Source organism: Mirounga leonina, unplaced genomic scaffold, assembly GCF_011800145.1.
Source record: "Mirounga leonina isolate KUSES-001 unplaced genomic scaffold, KU_Mleo_1.0 Mir_173, whole genome shotgun sequence".
Taxonomy (NCBI): Eukaryota; Metazoa; Chordata; class Mammalia; order Carnivora; family Phocidae; genus Mirounga; species Mirounga leonina.
Window position 1 is genome coordinate 60,581,800 of NW_023270447.1, and position 26,757 is coordinate 60,608,556.

At 50.4% G+C, this 26,757-nt stretch overlaps 1 protein-coding gene across 4 annotated transcripts in view; it reads right to left on the reverse strand.

Moving 5' to 3' along the window:
• Nucleotides 1–26,707, reverse strand: part of SZT2 (SZT2 subunit of KICSTOR complex) — a 50,060-nt gene extending 23,353 nt beyond the window's left edge. For all 4 annotated transcript variants that reach the window (XM_035018804.1, XM_035018803.1, XM_035018805.1 and 1 more), the window contains exons 1-27: nucleotides 26,619–26,707; nucleotides 16,666–16,791; nucleotides 16,185–16,358; nucleotides 15,727–15,897; nucleotides 11,873–12,004; nucleotides 11,034–11,175; nucleotides 10,519–10,625; nucleotides 7,320–7,530; nucleotides 6,935–7,105; nucleotides 6,289–6,523; nucleotides 5,971–6,100; nucleotides 5,160–5,302; nucleotides 4,778–4,930; nucleotides 4,529–4,643; nucleotides 4,096–4,313; nucleotides 3,790–4,005; nucleotides 3,324–3,402; nucleotides 3,004–3,098; nucleotides 2,576–2,744; nucleotides 2,263–2,377; nucleotides 2,036–2,149; nucleotides 1,657–1,827; nucleotides 1,395–1,489; nucleotides 1,031–1,154; nucleotides 765–929; nucleotides 470–674; nucleotides 60–175 (exon numbers count right to left, since the gene is read on the reverse strand). In XM_035018804.1, coding sequence (XP_034874695.1) covers nucleotides 60–175; nucleotides 470–674; nucleotides 765–929; nucleotides 1,031–1,154; nucleotides 1,395–1,489; nucleotides 1,657–1,827; nucleotides 2,036–2,149; nucleotides 2,263–2,377; nucleotides 2,576–2,744; nucleotides 3,004–3,098; nucleotides 3,324–3,402; nucleotides 3,790–4,005; nucleotides 4,096–4,313; nucleotides 4,529–4,643; nucleotides 4,778–4,930; nucleotides 5,160–5,302; nucleotides 5,971–6,100; nucleotides 6,289–6,523; nucleotides 6,935–7,105; nucleotides 7,320–7,530; nucleotides 10,519–10,625; nucleotides 11,034–11,175; nucleotides 11,873–12,004; nucleotides 15,727–15,897; nucleotides 16,185–16,358; nucleotides 16,666–16,791; nucleotides 26,619–26,645 — 3,919 coding nt within the window. In that variant the 5' untranslated portion in view covers nucleotides 26,646–26,707. The remainder of the gene's footprint in view (nucleotides 1–59; nucleotides 176–469; nucleotides 675–764; nucleotides 930–1,030; nucleotides 1,155–1,394; nucleotides 1,490–1,656; nucleotides 1,828–2,035; nucleotides 2,150–2,262; nucleotides 2,378–2,575; nucleotides 2,745–3,003; nucleotides 3,099–3,323; nucleotides 3,403–3,789; nucleotides 4,006–4,095; nucleotides 4,314–4,528; nucleotides 4,644–4,777; nucleotides 4,931–5,159; nucleotides 5,303–5,970; nucleotides 6,101–6,288; nucleotides 6,524–6,934; nucleotides 7,106–7,319; nucleotides 7,531–10,518; nucleotides 10,626–11,033; nucleotides 11,176–11,872; nucleotides 12,005–15,726; nucleotides 15,898–16,184; nucleotides 16,359–16,665; nucleotides 16,792–26,618) is intronic.
• Nucleotides 26,708–26,757: the final 50 nt, after the last annotated feature.

Consider the following 26,757-nt stretch of genomic DNA (forward strand, 5'->3'; position numbering starts at 1 on the left):
CCCGTAATCCCGCAAAGACTCCTCCTCCCTGACACTCCCTAATGTGGCCTCCTGCTCACCGCGGACATAGCATCGCTGTGCATGCTCCTGCAGCAAGGCACAATGGTTGGCTGCCTCCTTGAACCTGGGCTCCATCCAGGCTGAGGATGGGGAGGGCTGGTCGAGGAACTGAGTCCTAGGAATAGGAGGGAGAGGAGCAAGCTTGGCCGACTCTCCTAAGGGATATCTCAGACTCCCCACCCACCCGCGCTCCCGTGGACTGTCCATACGTCTCTACTTACTATATTCAAGGCCGAGCAAGTTCAACTGATTTGCTGAAGGAAGCTAAGCCAGGAGCTGGCAGGACATGGACTGAGTTCCTGCCACTGATCATCAACCTGTCTGTCTATACCCCTGAGCATGGTGGTCATGAGCCCTGGCTGGGGGCCACGGTTGGGGGAGGACCTAGGTCAATACTGAGGGTACTCACCGGAAGACGACGTCTCGGGGTGCCTGAGGGGGTTGCAGGCCAACCATTTGCTCCCTCAGCGCTTCCAGAGCACAGCTGTAGATGTAAACAGGACACCGAGTCCGGGGACCATCTGCACCCTCCGTCTGTGGAGCCTGACGCCCAGCGTAAGCTTGTAAGTCCCGACGGAAAGGTGGGCTTAGGTCTCCTGGGTTCTGGGCAGTGTCTGTGGGAAGAGGTGTCACATGGACTCCAAGCCTTCTGTTTCTTCCCATTCCTGCTCCTGCTTAACTAACTTAAGAGTTAGCAGCCTTACCGCCGGCTGCGGTGACACTGAGCGTGGGGACCTGGGCCTTTGCAGCCCTCACCCCAGGTCCTCCCAGATCTTTCAGGCTGGCGGCCCCGCTCCAATCCCCGAACTTAGGCTTTGTCTCCTCTGGAGAGGGTCCCTCCAGGCCATAGGCAGCCAGATGTAGGACATCTGAAGGGGAAAAGAGACAGAAGTCAGAGCTGCCTGGTAGGTTGGTGAGGAAGTCCAGGGGTTTGTATGTGGGGCTAGTGACAAAGGTGAGCAGGTCGTACCTGAGAAGGTAGCCGGGAGGAAAGTGAGAAAGACATGCTGGGGGGTCAGAAGCCTTGCATAGCAGCGCCACTGAGGGAGCTGGGCAGAGATGAGAGGCTTGAGAGGCTCAGGAGGGCCTCCACCCTGTAAGAGAGAAACAACATCAGAGCAATCCGCAAGGGACCACCCCACCCCTGCTCCCTTCCTGCACCGTGGAGTGCAGCCCTAGGTATAGCTTGTAAGATCCAAGACAAAGGGGAGTGACAGCATCCCATCTCTGGCAGGAGGCACTTAGCAACCCCAGTGATAGGAAGTTGGGGCATGGATATGTGCTAACAGAAGGTCAGTGGGAAAACGGGCTCAAGGAGACAAAGCGGTGCTGACCAGGGCAGGAAGCGCTGAGTCTCCAGTGGCTTGGGTGCTGCTGACTGCTCGATCCTTTAGGATCCCGTGGCCCCCCACTGGTGGCTCCTCTGGACCTGCAATGGGAGTAGAGGTGGGCAGACGAGGGCAGGGCCGGCAGAGAGGCAGGGCTCTGAGGTGAAGAGACAGGGAGGCCCAGACCCAAAGACAGAAGCCCCCCTGAGGGGTAGGGAAAAGGGGGCTGGGCCAGAGTGTGCCGTCTGGGGAAGAAGTGGGAGCTCACCTGGACTGTGGCAGGCCCGTCGCAGCACCTCACTCAAGAAGGCGGCCTGCTCGGCGGCGGTCAGCGGGGTCTCCCGGTCACTCAGCTCCTGCCCCAGGCAGCTGTGCAGCAGGCACAGCACCGTGTCGTTGGCGGGGCAGGGCCCCTCGGCGGGAGGCACGCCCTCTGGCTCTGCCCGACACACACTCCGCTCAGCGCCGAGAGCCTCCTGCTGCCCAGCACCCTGGCTCAGCCCTGACCATGGCGGCCCTCGTGCGGCCTCCAAGCCTCCTCCTGCCCCAGCGCTCCTCTGGCTCACGTGCAGACTCATCTGCTCTCTATGCTCTATCATTCCCACGCCCACTGGCCCTGTGGGTCAGTAAGCAAGAAGTTCACCCACCTCTGGAAAGCAGAAGGAAGAACATCTGGAGCTGTTGACACTGAGGCAATAGTCCCATTAGGTCAAAATGGAAAGGGATCTCGTGGACACAGGTATCTCCTCCCTGGTCCAATCCTAGGAGGGAGGGAAGAAAGAGAAGACCCATGGTGAGACCCAGATGCCCCAGCTATGGTTGCCCCCCGCCCTCCACTCTCCTGCTCCACCCCGGGGGCCCCTTCCCCACTGACCATCAGAGACCCTTGGCTCCGGGAGCAGGGGACTCCATTCCTTGCTCTGGCACAGTTGTATCAGGTATTCAAAGCTCAGCATGGAGCCTATGCATGCAGCATCCCGAGGGTGGAGCTAGGGCATAAGCAGCAGAGGTCAGGGGTCAGCCTGCCCTAGGCCCAAGGACTCTGGTGTCCAGCTCTTCAGGAAGCCCACACAGAGACGGGCAGAGCACAGAGCTTCAGAGGGCCCAGGAAGTGCACAGGCCGTGGTACTCCAGAGGGGACGGCGCCTGCCCCAGTAAGGTGTGGGGGACCTGCAGGGGTCACTCACAGCTCGAGGGATCTCGGAGTAGGTCAGGTCCTGGAGATGCTTCCAGCTCTCAGGGCCGGGTCCCACCCGTCCATACTGAGGCTCCACCCACACCTCGGTGACCAGGTTGAGCTCTGAGTCTCCTTCCAGGGCCTCCACCTCCACATCGTTGTCGTCATCTGTGGAGAAGCTAAAGGAGGAGGAGCCCTGAGCCTGGCAGAGAGGAGAGTCCAATCCATAGCCGAGTGGCAAGGGGTCAGTCCACGGGGGGAGCACAGGACAGACGAAACTCCCACGTGGCCTTTCCAGACCAGCGTCTGCCTGATGAAGCATCTGGAAACAGCACCCGCTACCCCAACTCCCTAACAGCCCAGGAGACAACTTCAGGGGCAGCAGGGACAAGTGGGAATGTGGAGAGAGGCGGCTCCCAGAGAGGACCTGGGCCTCACCTGTCTTTGGTGGAGGTAGAGTGTGGGGGGAAGAGAATGTACTGGACAACGCAGGTGTGCTTCTCTTCGCCTGCAGCCTGCCCCAAGGGCTCATTCTGAGGGCAGAACAGGAGATCGTGGGCAAACCTCAACCAGGCCAGCTCGGGCCCTCAGAACCCCAGCCCCCGCCACACTGTCCTGGGACTGGCCTCAGGCTTTGGGTCCTCTGACCACAGGGTCTCCATGAGGCCAAGTTTACAGCAGTCCCAACCCGGCTGACAGGCAAGTGTCCCTCAGATGACGGGCCCTGGTGGGGAGGCGTCACGAGGGATGGCACATACCTGAATTGGAAGCTCCAGGACCATGTTGATGATTCCTTCCCCACTGCAGGCGAAGTGGAAGCCTTCGGAGAGTCGGACTCTGAAGCCCCACAAAGGTGGGGGTGGGGACGGGATGAGATGGGGGAGAGACCCTCAGAGTCCATCCTCCTGCCCCTCATGCCACTTATGTGGCCACTTCCAGCAGCCGTCCAGCCAGACTTGTCTGCTGGCAGCCCTGCTCAGACTACTGGTGCCTCAGGTGCAGTAAGTTCTAGTTCTTATTGTGCACAGGCCACAATAAGTTGACCGTAGCAGGTGCGGGAGGTGGGGGAGGGCAGTGGCAGGTGCTGCTCTACGCTAAGTACCGTGCGTAATGGGGCTCAGAGATGGCCAGGGTCTGACGTAGGCTTTCTGCCAGGGCCGAACCCAGAGTCTACACCTGCTCTCTCCCTGCCCCAAGCTGCCCGGCGGGGCCCGGGTGACATACTCAGTGAGGATGGACAGGAGCTGTGCAATGGCGCTGAGCGGCAGTGCGGGCGCCAGGCCCGATGGGACACTCCAGAGCCAGCGCTGATGGTAGAGGTAACGGGACAGCGACGCTAGACTAGAAGAGGCTGAGCGGCCCGACACCAATGGCAGTGGCCCTGGTGGCTCCAGTGTCAGTAAGAAGGGGGCCCGGTAGTCCAGGGGTAGCTTCTCATACCTGGGCAATAGAGGCAACCCCTCGATCTCCACTCGGACCCAGCTGAGCCCCAGCCTGAGCCCCAACCCGGGCCCCAGCTTCTACACCAACCTGATGAGTAGCTTGTCCAGGGGCTTATGCAGGACCACAAGGCAGGGCCGGTCAGACAGGGCCTGCTGCGGGCCCAGCATGGGGGGGGACTTGGAGGGAGAGCTGCCCCCACCAATGCCCCCCAGCCCTTTCCGTTTGACCTTGGGTGTTGGCTCCTTGCTTTGCACCCGGTGGGGGAAACGCAGCCGCAAGATCTCTTCCCGTAAGCCTGACACGATCTGGGGGAGAAATGTGATCAGATCCTCTTAACCCTGTCCCCTCTAGGTCTGGGAGAAGGGGCCCCCAGACAAGGTGAGAGAGCCCTCTACTCCAAGCATTCCTTGATCTGGGGGCTCCTCTCTCCACTGGCCCTGGCCCTGTATGGTGTGGGGAGAAAGAGTCAGTCCACCCTCCAGGGCTCCTGGGTCTGGGAGTCAGTCAGGGCCCAGCTCACCTTGTGTCGGGCCTGGGCCGGTGTGCCGATGGGAAAACCCAGGCGAAGGACCATGCACGGGGCCTTGGAAATGATGCGGACCATGTAGAAGGAGGAGGGGGGCTGGTCGGGGGAACTAGGGAGAAATGGGGGTCAGTAAGCAGCTCTAGGCTGTCCGTGGGCCGAGAAGGAGTGGTAAGGTCTGGGGTTAGAGGAAGAGATGTGGGATGCGGTGGAGGGGGAGGAGTGAGGGCCCATGGCTTTGCACACCTGGAGAGCAGCTTCACGTAGGAGTAGCCCTCGACGAGCACGAAGCTGCTCCAGTCCCGAAGCAGAGAGGTCAGTGAGGAGTGTGAGATCCTGCATTGCACGGTGCTGTAGCGCCCGTTGCTGCCGGGGGTGTGCAAGTGCTTGGGGATGGGTCTGGAAGAGCAGTGTGGGCCGAGCTCAGACCTCGCAGCCCCAGGCTTGGAGGCAGAGAACAGACTGCTGGTCTCTCTCTGCCAGGTCCCATCTGAGGATGTGGGCGTGGGTAACCAGGAAGGCTGGAGAAGGGTCATCATTCTTCCTTGGCTGCGGTGGGTGAGGGCTCATCTGCTGCCCCCCCCTTCCCCAACCCTCCCTGTCCCCTCAGCCCACAGAGGATACCCACGTGTCGTGCTCCAGGATGAGCACCAGGCGATGCATGTGCAGCCAGCGCTGCCAGGAGTTGGCATCCATGGACAGCACTGGCTTCCAGTAGGCCGCAAACTGGGCGTGGGAGGAGTCGGACCCACTGTGCTGAAGGGAGAGCACCTGGGGACGGGAAGGACTGCCCTGTAGGAGCATTCATGGAGAAACAGGGCACGAGGGCCAACTGGCAAACAGGACCGTGGGGTCCAGGGGTCAGAGAGGAGCTCAGAGCCCAGCCTGGGACAGGAGCAAACACAGAGGCCTCCAGGACGAAGGCCAGATTGGGAGGAGCCCAGAGACAGACTGGGTGGCCCTTTAAGCTAAACCCAGGCAAAGGGTGAGGTGGCTGCGTGCCAGCAAAAGCTGCGCCTGGCGGTGCAAGGCTGATGTCCGTGGGCCGAGGGTGAAGTCAGCACAGGACAAAGGAAGCTACGGTCTTTAGGCAGTGCACGGTTCACGGTGGTTGGCACTGGTGGGAAATGGGTGAGGACGCCGGGAGAGGCCAGAATACTCCACGTGGAGATGGGGCGAAGGGGCTCGTGGGAACCTCTGCGTTCTCCAAGTCTTTACGTCTGGCACCGGGGGTCTGCTGAGGACAGCCTCTCTCTATAGATCCTTCTCTGTCAGGAACTTGGAAGGAGGGAGGAGAACTGCTCTCAAGGCTAAAGCTTAGGAATTTTGGTTTAGGTTGAGAGGGAAGGAAAAAGAAGGTGGCTCTGGGCTCTAGAAGCTGTGCTAGTCTGAGCCTGGACGGGTGTGGAGTGGGGCTGCCGAGCATCAGAACCACTCACCGGGGTGGCAGAGCCAGGCGGGATATAGAAGAGCGGCACTCCACTCTTGGTGCTGTCAGGAAGCGTGAAATGTTCTGGGACTGAAGAGAAAGACTGAAGGTGGGCTAGCATCTGGTCCGTCTGGTTAATGCTGCAGAGCAAGAGTCAGCCCTGAGCCACCCCTGACTCCAGTGGGCACAGAGGAAGGGAGCCCCAGGGGGACGTGGGACCCTGGACACAAGCCTGGGCCTCAGGGGGGCTCTCACCAGCTCCCAGTTTCACACCTGTCTCCCCACACAACAAACGGGGCATCACTCACTGAGCGGTGACCTCATTCACCTCTGCAGCGTGTTCCAGAACCGTCGGATAACGTGGGTACGATAGAGTGAGCGAATGGGTTGCCTTAGTGCACAGGAAACGTCATGCAGAATGTCATAGCCCCCTTCCATTGTCACTTCCACCCGTGTTCCTCGAGGGCCCTCAGGCTCCAGGGGCCAGGGCGCCACAGCCACATACTCGATGCGCATGTTGTGTTTCCACAACAGCACGAGCTTCACCTCCAGCTGAGACCCTCCTTCAGGGGAATCAGGAGACTAGTTAGGGGAAGAAGGCATAGGACTCCAGCCTGGGACTGAGTTCTATCCAAAAGCCCCACCGACCTCCTGGAACTCTAGCCTGGCTAAAGGTTCCAAGCATAGTTCCAGAGATTGCAGGCCTAGAGCCTGCCAACTGCCACAAACAGAAGTTTGCAGCAGTGATGTGAAAACAGAGTCAAGTTCAGGACACCACACCACCCTCCGATGACCCACCCCTGGCAAAGATGGACCTGGGAAGCTAAATGCTGAGAGAACGAGGCCCTGAAGGCAGCTCAGAACCCACTTGTCTCCAATGACAAGCAGAATCTCACGGGTGATACCTAGGCGCCTTCCGCTTGGTCTGGCAGGTCTGAGGCTTGCGAGACGGGGCAGAGGCTAGTGACCCTCACCTTTGGCCAGTGTGACCTCTCGGACACTGTAACCCTCTCGAAGCCGTACAGACACTGTGCTGACCAAGTCAGCAGGCACCTCCTTCTCGGTGTGCTTCTTCCGACGTAGAGCCAGGGCAGGGTTGCTGCTTGCGGAGACCAGGTGCTCATTAAACAGGCGGTGCTGAGAGCCTAGAAGACCAGTGAGGTGAGGGAGGGGCGGGTGGCTATCCGTGAGCTGACAGAGAGCTGGGGGGTTGGGGGGGGCTATGCTGCCATCCCAGGGGAGAGAACCGTGCCAGAACAGTCAGCCCCAGGCCCGAGCTCAGGGACCCCTTCCTGCATCACCTCCGTGTCCATGCTACACTCCCCAGCCCCCCACCCCTGGCCCCAGTCTGCCCCTCACCGCAGTAATACTCGGGGTTCAGGGCTTCTCCACTGCGCAGGAAGGAGTAGAGGAGAAATGCCCGGTGGTAGACAGTTAGACCCAGGCTGCCTGGTTCTGGCTCAGGACAAGTGGACAGGTAAGAACCAAATGTGGCCATTGCGATGAACTTCATCAATTCCACGTTGGGCACGTGGCCAAAACTGCAGTCATAGGAGTAAACTCCTCCCACCTAGAGAAAATGAACAATAAGAGGCCTACCTCCAAAACAGGCACCCGAGAAAGAAGTAAAAATAAGAGTGGAAGAGATTGGGCTGGTGGCTATTCCCACCCGTGGGGACCACAAAGCAGGAAGTGGGTCAGTGTTCTCCCAGGACAGACCACTGCTCTGCAACTTTCCTTCCCTGGGCCCCTGGCTGAAGCCACACCCTTTTGCAGGACATCAAACGCCAGATTGCACCACTCACTAAAGATTTTGAGAACTGGTTCACTGGCTTCCTGTTACCATCGGAGGGACTTTAGTGTCTCTAAAAAAAGTGCTTTCAAACCTTAGGGTTTGAAAACCTGGGGATTTTGTTAAAATGCAATAGGTCTGGGGTGGGCCTAAGATTTTCCATTTCTAAGGAGCTCCCTGGTGATGCCAACGCTGCCAGTCCATGGACCATATTGTGAATACTAAGCCCGTAGATCAGAGATGGGCAAACTACATATAAGCTGTGGGCCAAATCTAGCACATCACCTGTTTTCGTGAACAGGTTTTACTGGAACACAGTCATGCCCATCACCTTGTCTATGCCTGTTCTGACACTACAAGAGCAGAGCTGAGTAGCTGTGACAACCGTATGGCCAGCAAAGCTTAAAGTATTACTAGCTGGCCCTTGATGGAAGATGGTGACAGACCAGCTCGAGATGTTTCATTCAATTCCTTGACCTCTCTGTTCCTGAGCCCTCATCTCCAGGAACTCCCTCTATTCCACTCGCCTGCCCGCTGCCTACACGCTGGCCCTTGGCTTCTCTTGGACCCACTTCATTTTTGCAATTTCAATCGCCACATCCTACCGATTACGCACCATTATACCCCTTCGGATTTCTTCCATCCTCCTTCTCCTGCCGCTCTTTGACCTCATTAAGACGGCCAGCCCTTGAACCTTTGCTCTCCAAGTCTATCCCTGGCCCTCTTGATTGGACTCTGTTTTGACTTCCAAACCCCAGCAAGGAGCACAACCTACCCACGGGACCCCAACTGGAGAAAGGGGCACCGCTGTCTAGGTTGGCACCACACGGGAACACGTGACACCCAGCCCAGCAAGCCCTTCAGGGCTGTCCTCAACACGGTTCTCCCCGATGCTGGCCGCCCCTCCTCACAGTACTCACCCCCACCTTTTCCTTCAGAGAGGGACGGGAGGCCCTCGGTCCAATTCATCCCCATCGTCACTTCTATCCTTCTAGTTTCAAAGGAAGAAATGACTCCTCTCCACTCCCAAAGGATCCCTCGATCTACTTCTTTGAGCCAGTGCCCTCTTGTCAACAGAGAGACGTTACTCCATCAGGCCTCCTTTTCTTTCCCTTATTTTCAAACTCTGCTTCCTCACGGGTCCTTAGAAACGGGCTGAAAGTCTCTAGCTTCAAAACCAAACCGACAGAACAAAGCACCTGCCTCTTCCGCCCTGCACTTCCCTCCAGCTTCCATTCTCTCCTGCCCCCACCTGATCTGAATAGCCACAGTCCTCGTGTCTGCTTGTCTCCGCTTCCTTCTCTCCCACCCACTGCAATCACTTCCCTTTGCCACCTCTTCACCGAAATGGCCTGAAAAGGTCCCGGTGGCCTCTTCATTGCCAAATCAAGAGGGTGCTTTTCATTCCTCATTTTACCCGATCAGCCTGCTGCATCTCACACTGTTAACTGCTGCTCGGACTTCTCTGACATGAGAATCTCCTGGTTCTTGTCTGATTCTTTCCCTTCCTTCTTTGCTGGGCCCCCTTCTTATGAAAAACCTCTCAACACTGGTATTCCCCAAGGTTCTTCAGGGGCCCTCTTCTCTGCTCAACTGCCATCTGCAGGCTGACAAATCCTAACTCTCTCAACTAATGCTGTCTCCTGAGTACCAGATCTGCATATCCAACTGCTAACTGCTATGAAAAGCAGCCGTCTATGACATAATTATGCACTCTGCTGAGCACTTTAAATGCATTGTCTCACTCAACGAGGGAGGCACTGTTATAATCTCCACTTACAAATGAATCCGACCAAGAATCAAGGGATGCGCGCAACGTCACACAGCTAGTAAGTGGAGCAGGCATGCCTAACTCCAAAGGTGATGCTTTCTGCTGCTATCCTGTTGACCCACAGGTGCCTCAAACGCAACATGCACAAACCTGGTTTTATCATCTTGTCCTCATTCCACCCCAGCTGCTTCTCTTCCCAGCAACCCAGTCACCACTGAGGTCACAAACGTGGGAGACATCCTTGACCTCTCTTTCTTGCTCACCCCTCACACCTTGCTAATTCTAAGTCATGTTGACTACCTCTTCATTTTCTCAATTCTATCCCCTTGTCTCTTACCCGTTATTCCCCTAATTTAAGCCGTGTTCCTCTCTCACCTTGAGCACTGCAATTATTAATGCCCCTGCTTCCACTCCTGCCTTCACGCAGCAGCAAGAGTGACCTTTATAAAACATAAACCCAACTCGTGACTTTCCTTGTGCTTCCCTGCATCACCCACAGAATTATCCTGAAGCGTCTTAATACAGCAGAACCAGCTTTTCATGTTCTGGCCAATGCCTACCCTGTGGTCTTGTTTCCCAGAGCACTTTGCTTCCCACCCTATGGCCCATCAATCCAAATTGGCTGTGGTTTGCTGAATATTCCTATTTTTTCCTTTGCTCAAGCCAGTTTGAGTTGGGTTTTCTGATCCGTGCAATCAAAACAGTGATGACTAATCTAACAGGGGAGATGAGGCTGGACATGACTGTCAGATTTCAAATTCAGCACTCTTTTTCCTATAACATGCTGTCTCCCCACACCCTAAGGACGAAGATGAGAGTCCTCTCCCACCACTGCCACCTACCCTGTTCTAGACATGACACCTATGCACCCCACTAACACACAGGCAACTATGTTATTGGCTTTATGTGGGAAATTGTCACCTATAAGAAAGTAACCAGCCATGTCCAGCTTTGTGACATACTACACTTCCCTCTCCTTCCTACAAAGTCCTCACCTGCACAAAGGAACAAGCCACGGTGCCACTGCGGAGCTGGTTCAGCAATGTCTCACAGACAGCAACATCAGGGACACTGGTCACTCCATCTGTGATCACGATGATACCTGGAGCAGGAAACATTGGACAGACCTGGGGACGCTGACCAGATCAAAGTCACAGGGGGGCATCCAACTGATGGGGCCCTGAAGACCTCGGTGCCCACCAACCGATGTGTTTTATGATCCGCAAACACCCTTCCTTCTTCCCTTCCGTCCTGCTTCTCCCTCCTGAGTGCTGGATCTCAGTGTCCTAAGTGATGTCCTTGGAGCTCTACTCCTTCCCACTAGGGTCCCTGATGGTTGTCAGAGCTGATAATACTTGAGAGATACACTCATGCACATTCACCTTCCTCAAACAAGGAGACAGACCCTCTTCCCGGGGACCCACTGGTGCCCTGGAACCTTGATGGATACTGATAATGTCCCCTTATACCCTCCTATTTCCCCAACCCCACCAACATTCCTTCTACTGACCTGCACTAGAGTTTGAGGGGAGCAACTGCAGTGCCAAGATGCCCTGACGAATCATACTGACCAGCCCAAGATCAGCTGTCACCATGGAGACTCCCACCTTCCGGCCCGGGGGCTCCCCTGAGTCTGGGGACTGGTCCTCTGCCTGGCCCAAATTACAGAAGAGACAGAATTGGTCAGACGGCATTACTGTCCCACCCACAGCCAAGCCGGAATTTATAGCCCAGCACTGGCCAGGCCAGAGAGGCCTAATCCTCTGAGGAACCTCAATCTCCTGCTATGCAGCCGAGTCCTGACTGTGCTTGCTCTCCCAGGGTGTCCTCAGATGCCGACCCGCAGATGGACAAGGAGTCCGGCACCGGATGGAGCACCAGATTATACTGAGCAGGGTTCCCCACCTTTTGTCAATGAGGCCCCTTACCCAGAGTTTCCCATCACTATGATGAAATATTCTCTACATCAATCAAATTAAGTCTTCACACAGGTAGGACTCAATTTCCTTGGCTATTTCTAGGATATCCAAAAGAATGAGCAAGTGCATTCAAGTGAGTCCAAGCAGCTTTATCCCTGACTGTACAAAGTCCTAGAGAACAAAGCCACCCACAATCACCCTCTCAGATCCAGTAGGGGAGGAGATCTAGGACTGAAAACACACAGGCAAATGGCTTTCACATTTTCTCCCAGCAAGAGTGTGTGTCTTGGGGGAACGTACCAGAGCCCTCCTCCAGGAGGGAACATGTTGTGTGTGCTCACCAGCAATTCTATCCCTGGCTCCTTCTCCCTTCTGTCCCTTAATAGCTCCTCTTTCTAAGTGGTCTCCGCCTGCGTTCTCTCGCACATACCTGACTCTGGGGGTCATACTGCTGCTGCAGCATGGTGGCCACTTTATCCTCAAAGAGACAGAGCTGCTCGTATACCTGCTGCAGGAATGCCTCCCGCTGGGAAGGGTCCAAAAGGCAGCCCTGCACCAGCACCTGAGAAGCACAAGGGAAAGACAAGATATGAGGGTCAGGGGGACACTGGAAAGTCCCCCTCTGGTCTCCCTATTTATTCTCCACAGCTACCTCTAGGCGATCCTGACTTTTCACCCAGGATCTCAAGTCAGCTAAATCCACAGCCAGTTCCACTCTTATCAGATCATCTACTCCATTAGGGATATCGGGCCATTTGTGACCTTAACCTGGTTCACAATCTTCCTCTGCTTTCAGTCCCGCACACTGGGTTTCCCTAAGCTCCCGCATGGGGGTGCCCTAAGATTTTCCATCTCAGGTCACCAGACTGCCCCACCTCAGCCTGGCCAAGCCTTTGTCATTCTGACTCATGCTTTTTTATTCTTGTTGATTTCTAAGCATGGCACACAGAGGCGGCTCTGGATCTTTTCTCTTTTAGGTTCAAAATCATCTTCCCAGTGAGTGCTCCCTCCTTCCCTTTACCCTCAACAGGTTAACTTCCACCCCCCTCTTCACAGAGAAAGGAAACCAGCCAATGGGAACTTCTGGCTTACTTTAACCGGAAGGGTGTACTACTCTCCAACCCACTGAAAATACCCACAATGTCTGCCCAATGTTTACATCTATCTAGGTTTTTGTTGTTCTTTTGAGGCAAGAAAAGATCCCTCCTCTGCTTTTTTCCCCTAAAGCTAATCTCTCCAACTAATCTTGGACCTTTTGCCTAATACCTTCGTTCTTTCTCCATGGGGTTCCGTTCCTCCTCCTTTCAACATAAATATAAGTGCCCCCACCCTAGAAATTTCACACAGGCCTGGAAGCCCCTGTGACCTCTCCTCTCTGTCAGGCCCCTACCATCTTCTCACATGCACACTACTCCCCTGCCCCTGCCCTCCTGGGCAACAGCTACCTCTTCACTCCCTACTTGGGGCTGGGCAAGTGGGTGGTCACAGCCAGAAGAGAGGAGAGGGGGGCTCTGTACGTCCACAGGCCTGACTATGAGAAGAAAAACAGGATCAGAGGAATAGTAGGAACTGGGGCTCTAAGGTGGGAAAGATGTTCACAGCGGTACTGTTTACAGGAATGAAAAGTGGATCAACCCAAGAGTCCAACAATAGGGTTTGGCTAAATATAGAATGATAAAATGTGATAAAATATTAAGCCAGGCAGCAATTAAAAATCGTATTTTCAAAGAATACTTCCTGACAAGGAAAAATGCCCAGATTACACATTAAAAAAGCAGGACGTCAAACCATGCGAATCGCCTGATGTTTCTCCTCTCTTTGGATGGAGGAGCGGTAGTGAGCAAGGATAAACAAGTACTCAAAGACAAGAAGGAAATTCCATCAAATGTTCATAATACTTATTTCTGGGTGGCGTATTACCGGTGAGTTTTGTTTTTCTATTTTATGCATTTTTCAAATTTCCTTCAATGGATGTACATTATTCTTATGATCTTTTGTTTTGTTTTAAGGAACAGCAGGATACATCTTGGGGAGCTTTAGAGATGGGGTGGGGGAAGGAAGCTAGCCTGGGGCTGACTCTGGGGTGGGGGGTAACCTGAGTAAGCCTCCTCTTTCTCCACAGCTGGTTCAGGGCCCACCTCTTCTCCAGGGCTGCAATCATCTTCTGCCCACTCCCCTCAGTACAGAATTTGTCTGTCCTCCAATCCATCCTCCCAATGTACAAATCTGATCCCATTACCGTCCATTTAAAAACCTTCCATTTTTAATAGTTTTAATAACTGAACAGTTTTAATAGCTAACATTTTTGCATGTTTTCCATGCGGCAGGCACTGTTCTAAGTGCTTGATATATATGAACTCACAGTCACCATATGATATTGGTACTGTTAATATCCCTATTTTGGAAAAAAAGACAGATGTGCAGAAAGGTTAAGTAACTTGCATAAGGGCTTGCAGCTGGCAAGCAAATACAGGGGTGTGTGAATCCAGTTCAGCGCTTGCATCATCACGCTAAACTCTCCTATAGAACAAAGGACAAGTTCTTAGCCATGACATTCAAAGCCTCTCATAATTCTGCGTCCACTTCTCTCTCTCTTTTTTTTTTTTTAAAGATTTTATTTATTTATTTGAAGAGAGAGGGAACACAAGCAGGGGGAGTGGCAGAGGGAGAAGCAGGCTTCCCGCCGAGCAGGGAGCCCGATGAGGGGCTCGATCCCAGGACCCTGGGATCACGACCTGAGCCGAAGGCAGACGCTTAAGGACTGAGCCACCCAGGCGCCCCTCTCTCTCTCTTTTAAAAGACTTTATTTTTAAGTAATTTCTACACCCAGCGTGGAGCTCGAGCTCACAACCCTGAAATCAAGAGTTGCACGCTCCACCGACTGAGCCAGCTAGGTGTCCCTCTATTTCTCTCTCTCGTCTCCTCTTTACTACCCCTCCCCATCCCCACATTCAAGGTTACTGTGTCAAACAGAATTACAAAATTACTGTGTCAAAGGACACTTGTGATTGGGAGGGCCCTCTGTGGCTTTGCTTTTGGGCCCCTCTGTCTGGAAAGCCCATTTCCCCTTCTTTGAAGAGTTAATCTCAATCCTTCCTTCAGGATTCAGTTCAAATGCCTCTTTGTGCAGAAGTCTTTCCTGTTGCAGCCCCAGGCTTGGCTGGGTGCTCCTTCTCGGTGCTCCCACCGCACCTGAGTCATTACTTATCAGTGCCCTTATCACATTCAACTGGAATTACCTCCTTCAATATCTGTCTCCCCACCACTAAACTCTCAACTCCTCCCATCAGGACAGGGACAGTGTCTGATTCATCTGTGACTCCAGGACGTAGCCCAGGCCTTGCAGAAATCGGGCTTCGGTAAGCATCTGGCAAAATGAACCAAGCATTGAGTGATTACCTAACACTTATGCCTTCCCTGTCTTGGCTATTGGTGCCTGCAAAGCTCGGCCTCTGCCTGGGGATGCAGCCTACAACCAACAGTCCTAACAGCTGTGCTAGAAAAGCACTTTAAACCACAGCAGACGGCTGGGATTCAGACATGTACCAATTGCCCTGTAGATTTCAGACCCTCAGGTGCCAGTTTGACAGCTAAGGTGACAACATGGCCATCAGGGACAGTTTCAGGGTAAGCCCCTACCAGTGAATTGAGGATGGTTAAGAGCAGATGAGGGGAAATTGGGCCACTGCTTATCTAAGCCCAAAACAGATATTCCAGTAATAGACTTGGCCATTGTCCAAAAGGAGTGTCTTGTGCTAGCGTGCTTGGGTGGTGGATAAGCCCTGTCAGTATCTGTATGGTCAGTATAACACCCAGCAGTTCACAAGGCCCTCATAGGAAATGACCCTCCTCTGTCCTTGGGAGAAATTATGTTTCTGGGTATTTGTTATATTTCAAAATCATAAAATTATTCTAAAAGATCATCTCCCAGAGGTAGTGCCAGGAGTCAGGATACAAGCAAACCTTCTAATCAAATTAGGAGGGTGGTGGTAGAGGCCTAAAACAGAGACCTCCAGTGGCCAGAACCACAGACTTACAGAAGAAGTGAGAGAGGCATTTGTCTAATCAAGGCCACCTGACCTAAAGCTCATGAGAAGGCTCTTGAAGAGCAGAGGAACAGATTCTTCTCGAGAGGAGAGACTCAGAGATGACTAGTAGAGAGGTTCAAGAAGCCGGCAGAGCTGGGGACTCTGGGCACAGACTGCAGAGACGGGACAAGGACTTGGTCAGTAGACTATCAGAGATGAGGTCTGAGGGTACAGACTTGGGGAAAGGGTGCACTACCTGGTGGGCCTGCAGGCCAATGATTGAGGAGTAGGCCTGGATGGTTATGTAGATCTCAGGCTGGAAGTCGATGCAAGATCCGGGCACGCGGAAGGGTCGAAGCAGCCCGCCTAGGCAGCGGGAGAGGGCATGGAAAACTTCATCAAACAAGATCTCTCCTGTGGAATCATCCTGAGGGCAATGCAGAGAAAGATCTCTCAAGTGTAACCAAAAGCAGCCCAGAGCAGAAACAAGCAGCTTCCATGGGAATTCTTTTCTGAAGGTTGATCACACCCCCAAATACAGTGCCACGGACTGGGGGGTGGGGGGGGTCTGTCTTTCAATACTCACCATTTAAAAGCCTGTTTCCTCCCTCCAGTGGTAGGTTGGGATCCCTTTCCACTTCTCTCAGGCCTCTCCCTCTCTCCCTCACCCTCTACTCCCTCCTTTCCTCCCACTGTCTCCCCCCAACCCCTTACCACAATGCCAGTAGATGGGCTCAGGTCGAGCTCAATGACAAATCGATACTGCCAAGCCAGGAAGGTGACCCGGGTGGAAGGTACAAGGAGGAATGGCCTTGAGACCACTGGTTCATCTGGCTGCCACCCAGGGGGCAGGACACTGAGGACTTCCAACTCCTGCTCAGACTGGAGCTGACAATTAGGACAGAGAGAAAAGCAAAGGGTCTGGGAAGAGTCACTCCTTTATTTCCAGGACCTGAACTTCTGTATTCAAAATGGCAAACCATTGGCGCCACCTCCTGCGACCCAACCATATATTCTTCCCATCTGGAAAATTAAACAGCATTTCCCCTGTGGAATCATCTTGTGGGCAAAGTCACTTGCCCATCCTAGAATTGGACCCCTCAGAGTTAATCTCCCCTCCTGTTTCTAGGATCCTCTTAAAAAAGCAGATCCTTTTGGGCCAGCCCCTCGTATCCTGTGTGTTTCTGAGCCTCACCAGCATCTCCTGGGGTGTGGCCTGCACAGTTTGATGCAGGTGATTGAGGAACCAAGCCAGGCGGACATTTCGGGAGATTCGATAATCCTTTTTCATCAACAGGAACACCTGCCCAGCTTCTTCTACCTGGAGACAAAGAGACATTTAAAAATTTCTAACCATTCACTGAGTTCCTGGTATCCGCAGGTGACCGCACATGGAACATGTTCAAGGAGTTCACGACACGTAAGTGAGAGGCAAGGCAGCAGAGGCGAAAAGTTAACTCCCACCTCAGTGCGTGGGGTTCCCAAGGGCTCGATTCTCTGCTCCTGCTCCCCCTACGTGGACTTCTAGGTTCATGAAGTGACCTTTTCACGTTATCTAACATTTAGTAGGTGTTTCTCCTATAAGCCATGAGCTCGTTGAGGGCAGGGACTGTGTCTTGTTCTATTTTTGTGTCCCTATGTGTGGCAAATTGCTTACAACAGAGCAGATACTCAATATTGCTAGATGATTCCTCCTAAGAAGCCTTGACCACAGTGGCCACTAAAGGACTCTTCACTGGGTGACTAGCAAGCCTGCTGAATGCCTCAAAATTCAACTTCTTTGGGTCACAACCTACACTTTTCCCACCCTCCACACTTCTTAGTGGTCAGCACTCTAGACCCTTCCCACCACTGCCTCACAGCTGTTGACTCAACAGTGTCCTGCCAAGCATCAGTTCCCTTACCTGTGTCCTTGTCCTTCCATTCACAAGCCCTGCCAAGTCGTGATTCAGGATGGATTCGACATTCTGTCTTATCCACACAAATACCACTGCCAGCTGCACTTTGACACAAAGAAACTTGTCACCTTGCCGTGCCACCTCTGGCGGGCCTTTACCCATCCTTTTACTTCTCCCTGCTGAGCAACCTCTCCTGTTTCCCCTAGAATGTTTCCCAATCTTTCAACCCCTGGAGTCCCGGCAGATAAACTCACCTACTGTCTCATGCAGAAAACAAGGGTCCACTGGTCTGAACTCCCGCATTTCTTCCTGATCAAAGTTTATTTGAAATTCCTTTACTCCCTTACTCTAGCCTCCGATGAAAAGATTACTGTCCTCCTGGTTTACACAAATTGCAAATTGCTCGTCCTGGGTCCCTGACGGGTGAGGGGGAGTTGCCAAGCTACAAGCACTGAAGAGAGTGGTAGAAGAGAAATGAATAGAGGCTAGTGACTGCCTGTTAAGAAATGTGGTATGGAAGGCACCTGGGTGGCTCAGTCGGTTAAGCGTCTGCCTTCGGCTCAGGTCATGATCCCAGGGTCCTGGGATCGAGCCCCGCATCAGGCTCCTTGCTCAGCAGGAAGCCTGCTTCTCCCTCTCCCACTCCCCCTGCTTGTGTTCCCTCTTTCACTGTCTCTCTCTCTGTCAAATAAATAAATAAAATCTTAAAAAAAAAAAAAAGAAAGAAATGTGGTATGGAAAGGAAGGGAACTTTTTTTCCCCTAAGTGGGGGAATGGGGAGAAGAAATAGAAAAAGCCCTGGAAAAAACACTATGGAAGGGCGCTAGGGGCAGAGAGGAGGGTGGAGAGCAGAGATGAAAAGCCTTTCTTCTACAGGACAGAAGGTACACAGCAAAAGATGCATAAACAGTCCCTGGGATGTGGCACGGATGAGAACAGAAGGCAAGAAGAGGGAAGGCATTCCCATTCCTTGAGCACCTAGAATATATCTAACAGTCCCCTGGAGAGGCTAAGTGCAAGAACTTCAGACTCAGACAGCCTGGCATGAGTCCCAATTCGGCCTCTTGGTAGCCTGTGAGGTCAGGGAAAGGGTACTTAACCTCCCCAAAGCTTCAGTGCCCTCATCTGTAAAATGGATCTAATCCTAATACCTATCTAGTGTTGTTAAGTGGGTTAAGTGAAATCAGGTACATGAAGTGCTCAGCACTGTGCCTGGCACTCAGAAAGAATATGATACAAATTAACTATTACAGGTTATTACCAGGCACAATATAAGGCTCTTCACACAAGTATGCTCATTCAGTCTGCACATAAAACATTTAACAGAAAAAAACTTGAGGTCCAAAAAGTGAAATGATTTAACACAATTAGTAGGTAGAGGATCAGAAGTCAAACCCAGGCCTCATGAGCCACAATGCCCAATGACTGAGAGTGACAAATGGATAAAACTGGGGAAAGAGCAGAAAAGATCTGGGGTGCCTGGATGGCTCGGTTGGTTGAGCACCTGCCTTCAGGTCTCGGGGTCCTGGGATCGAGCCCCACACGTCAGGCTCCCTGCTCAGGGGGGCAGTCTGTTTCTCCTTCTCCCTCTGCCCCCCCAGTCTCTCTTTCTCGTTCTCAAAGTCTTTTTTTAAAAAGCTTTTATTTATTTGTCAGAGAAAGAGAAAAAGTGTGAGTGTGCACACAAGCCGGGGGGGGGGGGGGGGGGGGGCAGGCAGAGGGAAAAGCAGTCTCCCCAGTGAGCAAGGAGCCCCATGTGGGACTTGATCCCAGCACCCTGGGATCATGACCTGAGCTGAAGGCAGACGCTTAACTGACTGAGCCACCCAAGCGTCCCTAAAATCTTAAAAAAAAAAAAAAAAAAAAAAAAAAAAGAATGATGTGTCTCTACAGGCAGAAAGGATGCTCTGGCATAATCAGAAAGATAAAAAAACAATTTAAACATCAATATGATGTGATTCAATATTATTTTGTGTTAGGTCTCTACACTAACCTAAAATCACACAACTCTATTATACTGTTTCCCTACACTGGGCTCAGGTAGGTACTGGCCAGGATTTTGGATTTTATCACCAGAGTTAGGGCAAGCTACTGAATTTTTTCAGCAGAGCAGTAACATTATATCTGCATTTAAAAAAATCCCCTCTAGCTACCATGTGATTCAGAAAGATCCCCTAACGACCAGGGGAGATGACCGTGGCCTAGACCAGAGCTACTCAAAGCAGCCATTCTGGGAACTATGAGACTGGTCCCTCATGAGACAGCAGTTGTGCCAGAATGTAAAGCCAGCACTGCCTTTCATTGAGAAAGCCTGGTTTTACACACACACACAGTTAGCTGAACTAACTTTCAAGACAAGTGAGCTTAGCTGCCATTTTAAGGAATCTTTGGAATAAGACAAAAATTGGTGATTAATTGGAAAGTAACAAAAAGGTGTCAAGGATGGCTAAGATAGCACTGGAAATCAATAAGCTGCGAATGATTTCCAAGTTAAGTAGAAAAATCAGATATAGGTATTTACCATCACTTCTAACCACCATTCCCCAAAAAGGTCCCATCAGATTGTACACCCTCATTGCCAAGATGCTAGAAACAGAAAAGGGATCTACTGGTAAAGAAGGAAACTGAAGCAGTTACTTGCCCTCTGCCTGGCCCTTGGTCTCAGACTGGGATGCTCTCATATACCAGTCAAGCTCTCTCTCAGGCCTGGCTGAGCTGGGTGTGGGTGTGAGATGAGTGCCCACTCTTGTCTAACTGCTGATGCTGGATCCCTGCCAAGGGTCTTATCTAGAAAAGGATAGGCTGGGGCTCGGAGTGTTATCAGAATAGGAAGGATCCCCGAATTCAGCAGTCCTGTTTATCACTCTATCCTCAGAGCCTACAGCAGTGCCTGGCACATCAGATGTTCCACATGATTTTGCTGAATAAATGAATTCACCATATGTTCTAAGCAAAGCAAAGTTGATGTTTAAAACTAATAATCAGGGGGCGCCTGGGTGGCTCAGTTGGTTAAGTGTCCAACTCTTCATCTCAACTCAGGTCTTGATCTCAGGGAGATCAAGTGATTAAGTAGGCTCAGTGTGGAGCCTACTTAAAAAAAAATCAAAACTAATGATCAGTACAACTCTTCTCAAGGTGAGATAATATTAACACTAATCTCGGTACTATTTTCCTCTTGTTCTTCTTTGGTAGTCAGTGAAGACTTCTTTCCAAACACCAATCTGTTTCAGCTATGCAAGGAAACACCAAAGGGAGTTTGGGGCCCAACTGAGCTGGGTTAAACAGGGGAGAACGCATGTCCATGGGTCAGCACCGTAAGAACAACTGGGAACAATTGCTCATTCCATCTTCTAGGACTAAAATCTTGGCGATTCTGGGTTTAATGGATGAATCTTTCTATGATTCCCTACACCATTAGGTACCTCCATCAGGCATTCACAAGGCAGTCTATAACTCTTCTTCATAGCACCCACCAGTTTGTAATGAAGAATTTGTGTATTTCATAGTGTCTGTTTCCCCTACAAGTCTGGAAGCTCCAGGGAGGTAGAAGTTGTGACTATATACTGTTCTTTGCTGTATCCCTAGCAACTAGCACAGTGCCAAGACACACTGGGTGTTCAAATATTTGAATGAATGTATAAATGAGGGAAATTGCTCTCATAACCTTTATTTATTCTCTTCTCTGTTTCAAGCTATGTTCTGAATTTCTTACCAGTGATTCCTAGTTTTTCACGGTTATCAACATCTGCTCTTTGTTGTTCAAGAGTTCCTGTCCTTCTTCATCTACTTCATGGAAAAACTAGCCTATTTTATTGTTTGGATTTTTCCTTTGCTTCCACGAAAGTTGTTTTTACCAGGTTTTCACTAATATGTGGTTTTCTAATATTCTCTCTCTCTTTTTTTAAACTGTTCTTGGAATCTGGGGAGGGGGTGCTGGTGTGGGTTCTAATTTGTTTTGAAAGTATGCTTTGATAGCTAAGCCTCTGGGCTTGAGCTTTAGTTTCCTCCTCTATAAAATATGATCACCTCCCCAATGGCATGTAAAAGGATAAATCCACGTATTAGTGTAACAATAACAAGTAATTAATCGAAAAGGTGCTTCTCTAAGTCAGGAAGGAGTCCCGCATAGCCATTCACCAGCTTTTTTGCTCTTCTCCAGTTACCTGGCATAGTTGGGTGTTTCCTCACACTAAGCCAAAATGTCTTCTTGATATAATCTTGACCCATCCTTGAGATCTGTTTTCTTGAAAACATCTAAACCACTGTTGGTTTTACCTCCTAAGGTCCCACAGGGAAAGTCTGACCCTCTGCCTAAGGAGAATCTATCAAACTTCTGAGGGCAGTCCTGAGTCTCTGCTTCTCCATAGTAAATATCTCCCAAGTTCTTTAGGTATATCTCAAATGGCATGGTTTCCAGTTTCCTATTTTATTTCATATATCATATGCCTATGAACACTAGCTGTCTCTTTTTCAACTAAAATGTGGGGGCCAGAATGGAACACAATACCCAGGTGTGATCACAGATTCAGAGTCTTCTAAGTTCTATTTGGAAGCTTTCCCATACCGTTGGCGCAGGCAACCTTCATGACTTTCTTACTTGCATTGCTATTAAGACATATCCTCTATTCTGTCCTCATGCAGGCTTTTGGGACACATACAATTATTCAATTAGTCCTGTACATTGGATAAATTCAGTCTATTATTCTGTTGTGAGGCTCAGAGTGCTGTTTTGCCTTCTAGCAAATCTCTTTCCAGCTTAATTTCCCTGCTAATTTGATCACGATGCCATCAAGTCCTCATCCCGGTCCAAAGAGGACAAAGACAGGGTGAGGGTGCATTCATTCATTGATCAACCAAATTTATGGAGAGCCAGCTACATGCTAGCACCAGGCTAGGTCCTAAGGATACCATGGAAAGCAAAAATTGGCATTCTCTGCTCTCACAAAATTTACCCTATAATGGAGAAAAAAATTAATCAAATAATCACTCTAATTACTGTATTATTACAAACTGAGTAAGTGCACCAAAGGAGAATGTGGTTCTATGGTAGCATACACAAAGTAACCTGACCCAGGCTAGATCTTAGAAAGTGACCCTGAAGACTGAGGAGGGTTTGCTAGATGAGGATGGGAAGGGGGGATAAACCAGATGGAGGACACGTTCGGGGGCTGTGGTCTTAGAAACGTTCTTTAGATTAGTAGTAGTTAGTAGGCTGCTTAATTCCACTACTGTATTGCTTCCATTTCTCTACCTTGTCTTTAAAGTTATTTTGAATGATGGACTAACTGCCCAAGGCCAAGCTGAAGCCTACCTAGTTCATCAACCAGTTCTTACAGAATCCATCTCTTGAAACCGGGGTGTTCGCTCAACGTGAGCTTTGAAACCAGGGGCGTTTGCTCAATGTGAGCTTTCTCACAACATTCTCCCTCATCCACGATCCTTCGAAGTCAACAGCTATGTGTTCAAACCATCATCTCGAAGAGGTCCTCACATGCAAGATGTAACTGATCAGAACCAGAAAACTTAAGAATTAATTTAAGCAGCTAGAACAGTAGTTTTCAAAGTGTGATCCAAGGACCAGGTGCATCAGAATGGCCTGAGGTGCTTATTAAAATGCAGATTCCTGGGCACCACCCAGACCAACTGAATTCGAGTTGATAGGACTCGGGAACCTAAATTTAACAAGCTCCCCAAGGGATTCTTCCACTTTAATGTCTGACAATCTCTGAAACACTTGTGTTCTCCCAGCATCCACACTCACATGGAGCTTCAATTCCCTGATATTTAATCCCAAGTCTGAAGTGCATTACGCTTGGAGGAAGTCTGGCAAAGAGAAAGCAGGGTTCTGAAGTCAGAGATCTGGATTCAAATCTGATTCTACTACTTGCTATCAATGTGAGCTTGGGCAAGTTACTTCATTTTTCCAGGCCTCAGTCTCTTCATTGATAACATGTAGGTGAGAATATCTACTTCGTACGGATGTTGTTGCAATTAAACATGAGAATCCGGACAATGGGAGAAGAAGCCTAGCATTCTTTGGAACATTTATTGAGGCCTATATACCATGTATAACAAGATGAATAATACAATATTAGGCACTGTGCTGCATACCATGTATACCAGGATGAAGGAAACATCAGCCATCTCAATTTGTTGGCTTTTCTTTGTTCTTTGCACATGTCCCTTTGTGGTTAAGGTATAATCAATCTTTGAAGCCTTTTCCAACCTTCATGCTATTTTCTGTTAACAGAATCCCGTGAGATAATTTAGACACTTTTCCCCCTTCCTTCCTACTGTGTGTATGCCAAAGTCCTGAACCTCTAGCATGGGCTCAACCTCACTCTTCTTTTCATCTCTCCCCAATCTCCCACCGAATTGGAGCACCTAGGATCTTTTAAACACTGGTTCTGCTGCTGCTTATTGGTATAAGGCCTTGGTGAAGTTACTTAAACTCTCTGTGCCTTAGTTTCCTCATCTGTGACATCGGGAAAGTAATAATGCCTATTTCATGGAGATTTTACAAGGACTAGGTGATACTCAGTAAGCACTCCGGAAGTGTTAGCTACTCTCATTGTCATGCTGCACCCACATTAGCAGCTGCTTCTTCTGTTCTCTGAAGGCTCTAAGCTCCTTGTCACCCCAGGATGTTCACTATTGCCTCTGCTCATGGCCAACTTCTACTCAGTCTTCAGGCTGAAATGTCATTTCTCTGAGAAGGCATCCCAGCCCCCCCATACTTCTTAACAGAGTCGGTTGAGAACCCCTTTTAAACACTCATTCACTCTGTAGTTTTCCTTTGCAGCCCTCATTATAATTCAGTGTTTGTTTACTCCATTAAAATAGGGGACACGTCTGTCTTACACTGCTTGGCATCCACCCTGATACTTGGCACAGTTCTGAGTCCACAGTAGCACTCATAAACCATTTTAAGTATTTGATGAATAAACGATTTCTTAAATCTGACTATGCCCAATTTTTTCCTCTTGGGATTGTAACAACCTCTAAAAGTCAGTCACTCTTCACTCCCCTTACTTTCTAAGATAAAATTTTCAGAAATGCAGACCAAGAACTTAACACATGCTTAACTTTTGGCTGAATGAGACTCCCACAAATATGTGTCTTGACTCCAAGTTACTACAGATCTGCACTGATCAATACTGTAGCCACTACCAAATGGGGCTACTGAGAACCTGAAATGTTGCTAGTCCAATAGTCCAAAATGAGATGTGCTGTTAAGTGTAAAATACATGCTGGATTTTAAAAATTTGGTAAAAAAAAGAATGATAAATATCTCATAATTTTTAATATTTATCACATGTCAAAATGGTAATATTTTGGAAATGTAGAATTAAATAAAATACATTACTAAAATTGACTTCTTTTTACCATTTTAAATGTGGCTACTAGAAAATTTACATATATGGCTTGTGTTAGATTTCCATTGGACAGTGCTGGTTTTTTTAAAGATTTATTTATTTATTAGAGGGGGGAGGGGCAGAGAGAGGGAGAGAAAGGATCTCAAGCAGACTCCCCGCTGAATGTGGAGCATGACCTGGGGCTGATCTCATGACCCTGACATCATGACCTGAGCAGAAATCAACAGCCATATGCTTAACCAACTGAGCCACCCAGTGCCCCTGGGCAATGCTGTTTTAGATTACCTGCCTAAAAGGTATGTTGTACTTCCCTACAACATCCTCCCATTTCCTCTCATCTTAATCCTTAGAGAGATGTACTTCAAATTCTTTCCTTCTTTCTCAATCTTGGTATTTCTGATGCATGGGCTATTCCACCATCCCTGTGCAACATGTCTGATTCTTTTAGTTTTTGTTTTTTCCTAAAGATTTATTTACTTATTTGAGGGGGGAAGGGGAAGAGGGAGAGGGAATCTCAAGCAGACTTCCTCCCAATGTGGGACTCGATCTCACCACCCCAAAATCATGACCTGGGCTGAAACCAAGAGCTCAACTGACTGAGCCACCCAGGCACCCCATCTGATTCTTTTAAACAGTACAAGGTTTCCTACTTAATCTTGGGTCTCATCACATCAAATCCCAACAAATTGGGAGATTTACCATCCTGTGGCTACGTTATTATACTATAATCATGATGGTTAAAAACTTAAGATCTGGAGCCAGGCCACCTGTTTGGGAGTCCTGGCTCTACTACTACTTACTAGCTGTGTAACCATGTTACTCTGGTGAGCTCTGTGCCTCCATCTCCCCAAATGAAAGATGGAGATGATAAAAGTGTCTTGGGATGAGAGCACTAACTGATATTGGTAAAGTGCTGAGAATGGTCCCCGGCATGCAGTAAGCATTCAATAAGTAATGACTACTATTTATGTCATTATACACATCCCTCACCCTTCCCACATACTCTCTTAGAACACTGGGCACCTCTTCTAGTGATGTTCTTTCCAAATCTGATAGATTCTATGCTCAGATCTTCTAACTTCAAAACTCTGCTACTTCCCAGCTGAGTAGCACTTGGGTAAGGTACTTAACCTCCTTCACTTTTCAGTTTCCTTATCTGTAAATGAGAACGGATATTGCCAACTTCCCTTCCTCGCACAAGTATGAATAACCTGTAGGTTTAAGTTCCTTGCACTGGCACCAAATGGATGCCTCATACACATTTTCTGGCTTAATACATAAGGTCCTCACAACACACCATAAGACAGGTATTTTATGAAGAAGGAAACAGGATTCGGATAGTCAAGACTTGCCCAAAGTTGCACAGATAGCTAAATAGCAGCGCCAATATTGGGACGAGGTTTCACTCCGAGTCAAATGTTTTTTTCACGAAACCAAAGCTGCTCCCAAGTGCATGAGCGTTACAACTAAATTAATTCATGCTGTTTATGTCATTCCAATGTTTGTAGAAATGCATAAACCAGCAAAGTAGGTCTACTGCCGTGTTGCCTAAGGAAACTGCAGCAGAAAATCAAACCACAGGATCATTATTAAGACCGAAGAATCTGAGAGCCCTAGAGTCGGCGACGTGTCTGAAATTTCAATAAAAAAAAAACAAAGCGACAAGTTTCTGCTCTAGCCGCCCCCTGAGGAAACTGCGGGCCCCGGGGAGGAGGTTCAATTGTCGGGCCTTCGGGGCTGGGCCGATTCCTGCCCAGGCAACTCGGCACGGCCGCCCCCAGACCGGGAGAAGGCCGCCGCCTCGCCGGGCCGCCGGACCCTCCCCCTCGGGGCTCGGGGCCCAGGGCCCAGCGTTGCGCCCGCCCGCCCCTCACCTCCGGCTCCGGGCGCTCCGAGGCCATCACACAGCGCTCCCGCGCCGGCCCGGGCCAGAGAAGATGCTCCACTCGTAACCCCTGACCCGGTTACTGCGGCCTCGCAGGAACCGGAAGTGAGTGGGAGGGTCGAGTTCTG